Source organism: Halictus rubicundus, chromosome 8 (genome assembly GCF_050948215.1).
Source record: "Halictus rubicundus isolate RS-2024b chromosome 8, iyHalRubi1_principal, whole genome shotgun sequence".
NCBI lineage: Eukaryota > Metazoa > Arthropoda > Insecta > Hymenoptera > Halictidae > Halictus > Halictus rubicundus.
Window position 1 is genome coordinate 5,373,482 of NC_135156.1, and position 13,115 is coordinate 5,386,596.

The 13,115-nt window shown below is 50.7% G+C and overlaps 2 protein-coding genes across 2 annotated transcripts in view; both read left to right on the forward strand.

Moving 5' to 3' along the window:
• LOC143356396 (uncharacterized) overlaps nt 1-12,827 on the forward strand; it is a 39,597-nt gene extending 26,770 nt beyond the window's left edge. The window contains exons 12-19 of the mRNA XM_076792045.1: nt 1,835-2,029; nt 2,098-2,178; nt 2,237-2,317; nt 2,393-2,849; nt 6,270-7,700; nt 9,409-9,577; nt 9,787-9,906; nt 10,555-12,827. Of these exons, the coding sequence (XP_076648160.1) occupies nt 1,835-2,029; nt 2,098-2,178; nt 2,237-2,317; nt 2,393-2,849; nt 6,270-7,700; nt 9,409-9,577; nt 9,787-9,906; nt 10,555-11,006 (2,986 nt within the window). The 3' untranslated portion in view covers nt 11,007-12,827. The remainder of the gene's footprint in view (nt 1-1,834; nt 2,030-2,097; nt 2,179-2,236; nt 2,318-2,392; nt 2,850-6,269; nt 7,701-9,408; nt 9,578-9,786; nt 9,907-10,554) is intronic.
• On the forward strand, nt 2,856-6,390 carry LOC143356399 (uncharacterized; the record flags this gene model as incomplete). Its single annotated transcript, XM_076792052.1, has 1 exon — nt 2,856-6,390. A coding segment is annotated over one exon (2,850 nt), but the record flags the coding sequence as incomplete, so codon positions are not given.
• Nucleotides 12,828-13,115: the final 288 nt, after the last annotated feature.

Genomic DNA, 13,115 nt, shown 5'->3' on the forward strand with positions numbered 1-13,115 from the left:
GTTTATGTGCTCTAACTTCTGTTAAAAACGCTTTTTACTCAAATTATCGAAAATGCCTAAGGACTCCCTACATTGCGCGTTGAAGTGATCCTTATTTAAAAATCTTTTAAATGCTTACGGCAGTGGTGGACACGGTAGGGGCCCCTGATCTGCCTGCTTCCCCCACCAACGTCTCTTTCGTGCAGCACGCACCTTCGCTGCGCAGCGGTGCCTCATGGATGTGAATACAGTAAATTATCGTTGTACGTCAGTGCCAATCTCACGTTTCCAAGTCAGTGGAACACCTCACACCACCACGGTGAGTGGCGGAATCTCGAGAGCCGTCGCGGCAACAACATTGTCGGCTATATCGATGTGAAACCAGAAGACCACTACTAATCCAATTACAAAACTTCTTTATTTTTCGTTATTTTTTTATGAAACTTTTACCAACATATTCGTGGCATTTTTCTGATTAAAATGAAACCAAATATGATATAATTCCGATGATATTTACGTGTGTAATGAACGATGAAAGTTACTTCTCATTACAATTACATTAACGGGAAGTTAGTGTAAATGTGATCCGAATTATATCGCGTTTGGTATCATTTTAATCAGAATAATGCCACAAATATATTCTTGAAAGTCTCATAAAAAAATAATTAATAATCAAGAAGTTGAATTTTTCATTTCAAGGCCTGCGCTCACGCGGGCTTTGATCTGTGCCGGCGGCCGCGACTCTCCGCGGCTCTTTCCTTCCCATACGCTGTCCTCTGTGTTCGAAACTTTTATCGCTTGTTACACAAGTAAATATCATCGGAATTATATCATATTTCGTTTCATTTTAATCATAAAAGTGCCACGAATATGGTGGTAAAAGTATCATAAAAAAATAACGAAAAATTAAGAAGTTTTGTAATTGGATTAGTAGTGGTCTTCTGGTCTCACACCGATACAGCCGACAATGTGTGGCCCACTCCTCGGCGACGACGGTTCTCGAGTTTCGCTGTCCGCTTCTCCGTGCAACATTATATCGGAGACGGATATTCTTTCCGTTTGAACGTCAGTCATGTTTGTATGTCATGACTTTCACGCGGGATGACTCTTAGGTTTCCAGCGTGCCCGGTGTATTTCAAATGGGACGCTCGGCGAGAACCACCGATTCGTATGAGTGTCAGTGAAAAGAACGGCGGCAGTGACTTACAACGATAATTTACTGTAGACAGCATAAGCCGCGCACGGGTCAACTACGGCTGGACGTACGGGGGGAGAAATGGAGGCACGAGACCGCTGCGCAGCGAAGTTGCGCGCTGCATGAAAGAGACGTTGGTGGGTGAAGCGTTTTGCCTGTGGCAGGCATACGTGCCCATCACTGGCTCACTGTCGCCAGGTCGAGAAATTCGAGGGGAATACAATGTACCCCCTCTCTGATGACCAGAGTAATATGTGACACGTTGCGCGTGCACGACGGTCGTCTCAGTCGTGCGCGGCACCACGCGGCACGTCACGTTACCAGTCTACGGTCTTACTGGGGGACGTTGGAGTATACTCATGGTGGTGGAATAGGATAGTGGAAGGAGAAAAGGAGGAGGGGAAACAGATACCCAAATGGGTATCACTTGGCGACACTGGTGCCCATCACGGGCATAGAGCCTCTGAAGGTCTTAATCCGGCACTGATCCGAGGTTTTTGCAATGAACGCGGTGTTTAATCAATCTTGCAAGATTTTCCACCTGTAACTACCCCGCTACAGTGTACAATGTGTACATCGCGATTCGCAACACCTCCACGAAATTACCGCTTGATCGGGAGTACAACGAGCAAGAAGCTACTGTAACGTCTTTTGGTATAGACCCTCCACGAAGGAGCCGCCAGTCGAAGACGAAGAGGACGTCGAGGACGACGACGATTTCGAAGACGACATCGCGGACGTCGCATCGTCCGAGGAACGGACTGTCAGCAACCCGTTCTTGGCCAGCTCGACGCAGAGGGCGACTCCCAACTACTTCAACATCAGACGAACTCGGCCGTCGAGCACGACATCCAGGTGAGAAAACGGACCGTCAGGAGAAAGTGTAGATAGCAGTGAAGAATCAAGATTCGCATTGTTTCCAGGAACGAGAACGACGTCGAGGTGAAGGACGAGGAGGAAGAGGAGGCGCCTGCTCGTTCTCGCCGTCCCACGACCCCATCCAGGTAAGTAATCGACAAACCAAGAACAGGAACGAACATCCTGAAGAGTTAACAATTCCAGAAGCACCGAGGACAGTTCTTCGGAGATCAAGGAAGAAGAGTCGCGTAACTCGAGTGAAGAGAGCCCGACCACCAAGTTCAGGTGCACACTCCAGCACAATCCTCTTTACTTTCAAGCTCCACAGCGCTAACCGAAGGATGAACCATGGTTTCGCAGGTACGTCAACATTCAGAGGTTCCGAAGCACGACCTCGAGGTCTTTGGAGGAGGTCTCGGAGCCATCGACTAGCCCGGATCCTGTGACGCAAGCGGTGTCGATTGGTAAGGAAGAGGAAAAAATAGAGACGAGCACGGTTACGTCGACGAGCCGCCCTTCGTCGACCACTTTGGCGTTCACCACGGCGAACAGCATCGTTGCGGAGGAAGAGACAAAGAGATCGGGGTCGAACGAGAGCGCGGAGGCGATTAGCAGCTCAACGACTGAGGCGGTGCGACTGGTCGAGGACTCGGCGACAGAGATCCTGTTGACCACGGCTCCGGCGAGCCTGTCGTCGACGTTGTCGGCTCCCAGTTCTCGCACCAGCGCCGCGACAGTGTCCCAGCCGAGACCTTTCGGACTGAGCCGTCGCAGCAGACCGACCACGGAGCCGACCACCCCGCTGCCGGGGTCCAAGGTGAGTATTCCCTCGCGAAACGTCGCGCGGCCGACCTTCCTGGCGGGACGAGGTCGGTCGAAGTTGAGGCAGGAGAAAACGGTCGCCGAGAGTGAGACTCCTCGCGAACCTATCGAGGAGCCGGGCTTAGGTAGACCTGGCCGGCCGCGGCAGAGGGGCACGAGCAGGTACACGCCGCCAACCTTCAAGGCCAAGGCCGAGGAGCCCTCCAACTCGTTGGTCCGGGAACACGGTAGAGCATCGAGTCCCGAGAGCACACCGGAACCAGCCAGATGGAGACTCAGAAAGCCTAACTCGCGGGCAGTCACCGACCAACCGAAGGTCAACGAGCTCGAGGACAGTCCCATCGTCAGGATCACCCAAGGCCCGCCGAGCAGGACCTTGTCCAGGTCCAGAAGCGCGTCGAAACAGGAGACGAACGAGGAGGACAGGATCACGAACATCAGAGTATTCAAGAAACCCGCCTCGAGCAGGGATATCTACGCCAGGACCAGGTACACCAGGAAGAGGAACGACGCGGAAGAGGCTGCCAAGACGGCCGAAGTCTCCACCAGCACGCTCTCCACGACTGTGACTACGACGTCGAAGATCGAAGAGGAGGTTGTCCATGATACCTTGAGCGAATCGATCACAGAGGAACCTCGTGCTACCACCACGAGCGTGTCCATCGAAGAGGACGAGACTACGACCGATCCGGTGCTCGAGACCAACACCGTCGAGTCGGTTCGCACCACGGAGTCAATAGGGGAGAACGAAGTGGTTACCGCGACGGATAGTCTGCCTTACACCACCACCATCGCCATCACCACCACCGAGCCACCGCAAGTTCCGACTACGGTCGGGAGAGAAAATAAGGTCGACGAGTTTAATCCAGATATCATCAAGATCGTGTTCAACGCGAATGCTAGCTCCCCGAGTCAAGAGAACGGGACGGTGCCGAGGAGGAGGAAGGTGTTGTTGAGGAAGAGACCCGTGACATCAACCACCTCCGCGTCGCAAGAAGACAAAGAGGAGCAGCCGGCGCCGAGAAGGAGGAAGGTGGTCAGACGTTTTCGTATACATCAGAATGCTACCACCCCAGCGGACGTCTCTTCGACCGAGGACGACCGTATAGTTCTCAGGTTCACGACCCCTAAGGACGCTGACCCGAGCTCGACGCTGGTGGAGGATGTAGCGGAAGGCACATCCACGGAAACTATCTACTCATCCACGGCAGAGACTACAGGCACGATAGATTATGCTCTGACCACCGATTATACCAGCTTCGAAACACCGACCGCGGGCACCTCGACCTACGAGGATTTCGAAGACCCTGACACGGCCACGATGGCCTCGACCATGCTCGACAACCTCACCGTTGCCACGACTGAGCAAGCAGAAACCCTCGCGGAAACTGCTTCGACAGAATCGACGACATCGCCCACCACCTTCTTGATCAGGTTCACGGACAACGTCGTGGGTGAAACGACGACAGACCGCAGTCAGCCCGAGGCTGCGCCGACGGTGGCCTTGACTACGACTTCGCTGGCTCCTCAGAGCACCAGGAGGCTTGAGCCTTACAACAAAACCTACTATCAGGACTCCAGGTTCGTCAGGAAGAAGTTCGTGCGCAGGAGACCGGTCGATTCGTTGGAGAACATCGCCGGGCAGAACGTTGTCTCGAGGACTCCAAGCAGAGTGTTTTCGTCCACCGAGGTGAGCAATCCGGAGGTGTCGAAGCGCAGGAAGAGTCTGTTCATCCGTCGCAGACCGGTTTCGTCGACGACCGCTAAAACAACACAGACGGCGATAGAAGAAGAACCCAAAGAAGAAAAGGAACTGTCGCTGGAGGAGGAGGACGTCTCCTTGGAGGCGACCCCTAGGACCAACCGAGCCAACGCTCGGCAAGTCTTCGAGGTAAACTTACCAGAGCACGGCGACTCGAACGAGTTCTGGAGTCGCTACACCACTCCCTCGCTGTCCACCGGTCACTTGGCCCCGTTGACGCAGCATATACTTCTAGAAGAGGCTCTCTCAACAGGGAGCGAGGACTTCTACCGATCGACGCCCGGCAAGAACCGTAAACCAGAGTCCCGGCCCAGGTACAGGGTACCCGAGTCCTTGAGGAAAGTCAATACAGAGATCCCGTATTTCGCCGACTCGCCGCCGGAGAATACCCAGGAGTACTTTGGCTACCAGAGCTACAGACAGCCGAGGACTCGTGGCAGACTCCCGACGGACGAAGACGAGCCGGTGCTGGACGCCACGCAGTCGCCAAGCTTCGACTCGTCTGCGCACGTGAGGACCAGGTTTTACGCGCGAAGACCTACCAGCACGGAGAACCCGGTCACCGAGACCCTGATCCCGGCGAAGAAGTTCGATTATGTAGCGGACGCTCACAGGAGGTCGCAGCAGTCCCTCCGAACCACCCCCAGGAGTCCCAGCGAGGACTCGACGAAGCAGAGAAGCCAGGGTCAACCGGAGGGCCAAAATCTCGTGGACGATTACATCACCACCGCGCAGCCCCTGGTCACCAGGTTGGTCACCTCGGTCGAGGAATCCGCCACCACCGAGAGGCAAAAGATCCTGATCAAGACCAAGTACTCGTCCTTAACCTCCACCACGAGGATCCCCGTGCAGACCACCGCGTCCTCGATCCCCGAAATCCTCCCGACAACCTCCAACGAGTCCTCCGCCGGCGAGGACGAGTCGGCGAACGAAATACGTCAAGGTCAGGTCGAGAGGTCCACGCTGCCCATCGAGAGCGAGTTTCTTCATCGGACAGGCGGCGGTAGGCTCACCACCGAGTCGCACGAGTCCTCGACCATCGAGATCGAGTCGGTGTTCAGCAACTTGATCGCCGGCAAGGACCAGTGATGGCCCGTCCACGTCTCATCATTCATCCCATCGATACTAATGTACATACGAGCGTTCATCTTCTTCGTCATCATATTGCAAGATCACACACCGATTTTCGAGAGTAGCGCGCGACCGGAACTCTCTTCGTCTTCCATTCGTCGGTTCATCGATCACGGTTGTTCACGGAAGGAGAGTTAGGGTATCGAAACAGAGGACCACAGCCCGGAGGATGTAAATTGATTCTCCAAGATCGAACGGTAGGAGAAGCCGTCCGCACGCTCTTTGCGAGAGTTAGGGTATCGGAGTAGAGGACTAGGACCCGCCGAAGGCTGTGCGTGTCGAAGACCGATTTTTCATCGGTTCATCGTTCGTTCGTAGAGGAGAGCTGCGTTTTCGAGAGTTCTAGTAGAAAGGAGGACCTGCGCCGATAAAGAGGATCGCCGGCTTTCTCTTATTTTCTCTCTCCGCCTCTTCTCCTCCAGGACGGAGACTGCCGGGACGGCACCGCAGAGAGAGAGGGAATCAAGGGAATGATCCGGGAGGATCGGTGATTAAGCGTGCTGCCTTTCTTCTGATTTTCAGGTCGCCGGCTCGGAAGCAATCAGGTTACCGACCCTGAAGGAACTGATCGGTCAGTGGTCCAGCGAGCAGGCCGACAATGCCTCGCCCGTGCAGTTGAGCTTGCTCGACAACAGAGAGACGAACCTCGTTCTCGAGGTCGACGAGAACGATGCTCGAGGCGAGGCCAACGTACCCGAACAGCCGGGTTACCAGAAAGACGACGCCTGGATACTGACCAAGGCGAAACAGGCCGAGCTGGATCCGATCGAGGACAGGGCGCGTTTGTATTACGAAGAGGAGAATGTCGCGGACGAGGCGGAATCCTCTCTAGCCAGCAAGAAGAGGATCGACCGCGAGGACTCGTCGACCACCATCAGACCGACCACGATGCGCGGCGCCCCTCTGACCCACCTGCCCAAGAACCTGACGAACCCGCGAGGTTTCTACGTGACCAGAAGCCAAACCGTGACCCCAACGGGCTTCACCGAGACCGAGACCTTTGCTACCGAGCCGACCACCTTGTCCATCGAACAGGAGAATAGAACCGAGAAGAGCACGGAGGTCCCAACGAGTTTGAACACCGAAGAGTCCCCAATTTACACCGGGCCGAGCGAGACGACGACGCAACGGTCGCGTCGACGAACCACCTCGAGCTCCTTCACACAAACTCCTTCGTCCACTGACTACGCAACTACTAGACAAGTAGTCAGAGGCAGGGGAAGGACTAGACATAGAGCAACGACTCCATCAATCAAGCAAGAAGAATCAGTTAGCGAATCCATCACGGTGCCAACGACCATCAAACCATCGTCCTCCACAGCCTCGAAGATTTCCACCGGTTCGACTCTAGCCGTAACGTCGATCGTCGAGTCGACCATAGCTCCTACGACAGACCTCGACGCCATTGTGACGTACAGACCGCCGAACGATTTCACTTCCTCCAGCACCGAGGAAACTTATCAACCATCCACCGAAAGTTCGACGATAGAGTACACTGCGACCGAGACGTTGACCACTCCGAGGGAACCTGGACCAGAAGAGAAGTCTAGTACTGAGAAAGAACCCTCGACGAAGGAGGATCAGAACCCGACTACCTTAACCTCAATATTGCCGACTACCAAAGCGAGCACAGAGACACCTGCCCGTGGCGCGCAGAGGTTCAATTCGCCCGAGTTCGGTCGTCGAGGTAGCCGCGACAGGCCGCGGGTGAAATCGCCGATAGAGGATCAAGAGAATTCGGTGAAGAGGACGCAGCTTCCACGGCGGCGATTCTACAGAGGACGTCAGCGGAGACCGGGTGCTGATCACGTGTCCACCGACTCGGTTCCCGGAGAGTCCGCACCCAAGGACCTGACCGAGAAGAACGATTCCTCTCCGGCGAAGGAAGAGCATGAGAAGAACGCCGAAGAACAGGTCGGGATCAAGGACAGTGTCGGTCGAAGCGAACCAGAGGTCAGTGTAAACTTAGTCGGGCGTAGGAGCGGGAGAGAGAGAGAACGAACCGCAATATAACCAAACCTCGTAGAACGTAGGACTAACTGTTGCTCGGCCATTCTTCTTTTTACGCCTAACCAACCGGGAAGCGGTGGCCGCAACCGGAAACACCAGCATCGTCCACGACCTCGCTATCCGCTGACTAATGCGTCCGAACGGACCGAGCACGAGGAGCCTACGGCTTTTCTTTCGCGAGCCTCGCCTAACAAAAAAATAAATAAAATATACCAACGGGACCCGTTCTTCATCTTCGACGACGGTTAACCGGAAAAATAGAACGCTTCGTTTCGTAACCTCCAGGAAGAATGTGAAGGTGTTTCGTTTGAGAGAAAGGGAAAGAGAGAGAGAGAGAGAGATTGTTGCACGGAGGAGACTCTCGACGGGGACCTGTCTCGCCGCCATGCCTGCCTATACATATATCTTCATCCACGCCTGCTGATGTATTATTTTCTCTATACTTCTCTCCGGCCAATTAACACAACTCTTCCTATCGCAGGGGGCGCGTGTCGCACGTTATCGCGCCGCCCAGCCTGAGCTTATCATGTCTCTCTTCGCCCTATGACCGTAGTCCCTGTGTTTGTGTCTCTATGATCTTTAACCTGTCTCTAGCAGCTGACGAGTTAACTCGTCGGCTCGCGGCTCACGTTTCCAATAGGGTTCTCGCTGTTCGAGACAGGTAACGCTTAGCCAGAACGTTTGTGTCGCTCGCTTCTGAACTCTAATTTGTACCTTCTACGCCTATGCGTCTCTCCCGACGCAAAATGGCGGACGTCGGGGATCGCGTATTTTCCTTTATTTATACTCTCAACCCTCGGACGGCAGACCATCTTTACAATTTTATAATTCAAGATGTTTGCGACTATTCGCCGCTTTATTCAGCAATCTTTTTAAACATATTTTTTTTCATGGTACTTGTAGACACTAACAGACAGTAACAGCTGTATATTCAACCGAATCGCTAGAAATTGAGTGATTAAAGGATGATTTTGATAGTCTGGGTCAAAATAGACCCAGGCTCCGCCGTCGAAGGGTTAATCGTATCTATCCGCGTTGCTCGGGTATATCGACTGTACCGATAATAAGTGTTCGCTAATTATTATGTTATTGGAAGCTAATGCGTTCGCCATGCACCTCCGCCATTTTGAATAGAAAACAATTCGGGACGCGTTGAGTTTCAAGCATGTAATCGGTTTGTTAAAAACAGTCGATCGCTTAACGGTAGATTGATAAAGGTTACAAAGACCAGTTATAAATTAAACTTTAAGTTCGAAAGAGGTTCAAAAGTTGAAACGTCGCTGGCGCGCAAACGAGCAGCGCCATCTAGAGAAGGTAGCCGAACTATCAAGCAACTTGTAAAGTCATTTTGAAGCGTCCGACAATGTTCCGTCACCGAACGATCTAATTTCACGAGAATATGAGCCCGAAGCTATTCGAGTCTTAATAGGATTAGCTATTTAAGAGATTCACTATGTTCTTGTCGCTTCTGACGTTTCGGACGTCTCTGTTTGCGTCTAATGACGCCTCGACTGCCCGCGACTCGAGTGGCTCGCTTGTACTACCCATTGACCGTGTCAGATTGAAAAAATAGCGAACCTTATGAAAGAAATACTCTCGATTCCGGCTTTCTGTCGACACCAAATACAATCTGCGTGTGCCCCGCGAACAGGTGAATTCCACCAGAAGCACGGTAGCCTCCTCTCGAACACCGGGAAGTCCGTCGACGAACAGGTTCAGGAAACCGTCCGGATTCTCGTTGACGCCGCCGCGAAACAAGTCACCGAACACGATCATCGCCAACCGAAACAACAGCCCGACGGAAGGAGTCGATAAACTCGGTAAGCAAAACACTAAACGATAAACAAATTACGTGAATACGGAGGGCGACGCGGACCGACATTTTCAGCTCACTGCGCGCCGAGACTAACTGCGCAGAAGAAGATGCTCACTGGACCAGTGCCGCGATCTCTCTGCTGAAATTTTCAATTCAAATCACTTTGTGCAGATGTTTAACAATCATTGTAGAATGCTGTGGTATTTGTTTCAGGTGTCACGGAGAACGTACCGGAAACGGCGAAGCCGGAAAAGGATATTGATCAGAGTAGTCGTGCGCAGGAGATCGCGGTGACCTTGGCGGAGCCGCCGCTGCCACAGACACCAGCCACCGGTACACAGAGCTTGTTAACTACACCATCAACCAACTTCTTAATCTACCTAGCTAAATGATCATACGTGAAGGTTCATGGATCATCCGGTGCATAACTTCTCATCGCATTCTCAACCTTCGACTTATACCGCGCGCCATGCTCTCTGTCACAGCAGTCTGTTCTCATCCGTCGACGCCTCTGTCATCGGAACCCTCGGCGCAACCGAGGCTTTCATTAAACGAACAACCACTAATCACATTATCTTCTTTCAACGAGGTACCTAATTCTCGGGGATCTGTCGGGGCGCTAACCATTGTTCCGTCGCGTCAGCGGCCAGAAAAATCGTTCGTTAGATTCGCTAATCTGAATCACATAATCATCGTCTTTTATCAGTCGTGCCTCTCTATCCAGAACTTTCTCTAGCTCTCTCTCTTTCTCTCTCCCTCACTCTGTCGCTCTATTTCAGTACTAATGCAATCACATAACTCGTGCGCACACATCGATACTTTCTTCTTCTGTCACCGACATCCTCTTGTCGGCCGATGCCTTCGGTTCTTCGTGGTGCTAACGCATCATCCCTGCGACACACTGTGGGTGCTAACAGGCCTTCCTCTAGACTCTTTCTTTCGAGCTGGGAACAGAATAATTGAATCGGGTTCCACGATCAGGTCGACCGTCGTTAAGGGACGCCCTAAGGCGCAGGATAAGCACTACGCTATCACCTAGAACAGACTCGACGACCCCTAGGACCGGCGTCAGCTTCTCCGCGGCGCGCAAAGACCGACAAAAGCCGAAGACGCAGGATAGGCCCCAACAGAACGCGACCAGCCGACCGAGGAGACCCCAGGTGATCGACTATGACTATTACGAGGACGAGGAGGAACCGGTGGTCGGCAAATCCACCTACAACGGCAAACTATTCCTGACGAACCAGGGCAGCATTCGGTGCCTGGACCAGGGCAACTTCCCGCACCCTTACTCCTGCAGGAAGTTCATCACCTGCGCGAGAATGGTGAACGGTCTGGTGGTCGGAGCCGAATACACCTGCCCCGATAAGTTGTCCTACGATCCTGTCGGCGGGATCTGCAACTGGTCCGCGGGACTCGGTTGTAAAGAGTAAACGGTTCTAGGGATCCTCTTTACCGATCGATGAACCATTGAATACCGCGAACACAGACTCGGCGTGAGAGTAGATCAACCACGCCGTCCTGCTATACCGATGGTGAGGGAATCGACTAGTCACGCCCCCTGTGTGTAGTCGATAACGAAGAACTTTGTTAGTATCGATTTCTACCAACGGTGGCGCTGCGATGCAATGCCTGATTCCAATCGATAAGGATGCGATCCACGAATGATAATGGCATTAGGTGATTGGTCTATTCTCATGTTTTGTCCGTGGCGAAATGATATTGAGAAGAGAGAATGGTAAGGATTATGATTAAAATGGTATGCTTCGGAATGAGCGAGCCATAATCTCAATGGAAGAGCGGTGATATTATCGTTTAAAAAAACATCCTCGTGTAAATATTCTCGAGTTATTGTATATACGTAGGCTTAGTCGAGGGACGAGCTCGATCGAGTCTTGCATTTGAATTTTTTAAGAAAAAAAAAACTGTTCTCGAATCTCTCTACGAAGATCGATCGAGCCGTTCGCCCGCGCGAACGTGCGCGCCACGACGAAATTTTTTTTTCTATTTTGAATAAAAGCATCGTTTAACCACAATATTGTACAATGTCGGACACCTTCATTCGAGCCTAGTCCTCCGTTGCGTCGACCTTTCTCCTTGATGTTTCTCTACAATTCCTCTCTCATCCTCTCTTTATTAAACCTCCTTTCTTTTTGATTTTTTTATTTCTCCTTTTTATTTGTTTTCCTCGTATTTTGACTTTACAATATATCTATATCGAACCAGTTCGGTAAGTGGAGAGGGGCAAAACAAATTTCTCGATTCGATCGATGTGTCGGAGTTTGAAATCAAAAGAATCGTGAACTGTAAGCGTACATGATCGATCGATGAGAATATGTATCACGTGTGCACTTTGCGGAACGAGATCTCTGTTTTGTTTTTCTCTTTGTTTTCTTTTCTAGCCGTACACCTACTTACATCTCTTACACATATGTACGCATTTCGGTTTTATTAAATTTTGACGAACATCGATGTTTCCATTCACTGTGTACGGTAATGATGACTGGGTGTGCGTATATATCTCAATGTTTGCGTGTGTACATGTTCGGTGTTTGTGTCGAAATGTATACTGTCCGATTGCGTTTTTTATGCTCTTCTTTGTTTTTCCTTCTGTTTCGATGATTTGTCTCTGAACGAAAGTGTAGATGCGAGAAATTAAGATAGAACTCTCAAAACGCGTTAAGATAGACAATGAGTAAAGCGTTAAGCCTCAAGCGAAACAAAAATGGTTACAGTATACTTGTTTCCCTTTTCTCTCGAATAAAATAATTGCATTTCACACACGAGCATTTCTTTTTTTTTTTTTAATGATCTTACAATAATAATAGTAGTAATTATGGTAGTAGTAGTAATGATTTGGACGACAATGATTCGACTAAATGATCGATTCTCGTTTTTTTCCCTTTTGTTTTGTTAAGCTGCTGCTAGCGTAGTACTCGTGAACTCTAGATTACACGTGACGCGGTAATGGCAGCTGCTGCGATTGGAAGAGATTTCATAGTAACAGGTCCTATATGTATATTACAGTGGCTGTTTCGTTTGTATCACTTCTCTCAAATATCTATAAAAATAAATACCTCGAAAAAAGTGGCGTTCGTTTCGCTACCGTGATTAATTATATCGGAACAATAATAAATAAATCATTTAATTCAAATAAATAAATAAATTTGCTTTCTTTAGCATCGTTTCGCGTTCCCTATCATTTATAATGTAATGATTCTTCGCGAAGTATAAAGGCGGCGGGTAGTATCGTCGTCTCGTTTAAAAAATTCGTGTTCGCCGCGTATTATTAATTATATAAAAAAATATGAACGTTTATGTTCGATTTTTTTTTCTTCGAGCGTGTTTACAATGTTTTCTGGTTCCTTAGCGAGAAAGTCGATTCGTACGTGTTTGCAAGGATTACCAAAAAAAAGTTCGTTATATTAAGTTTGCGTATCGTTAATGTCCGTAATTTACACACATACATCGTGAAATTTGTATCGTTTTCTTTTTTCTGTTCAACCTTTTCCTTTTTAGCGACAACGCGAACCTCGACTTGT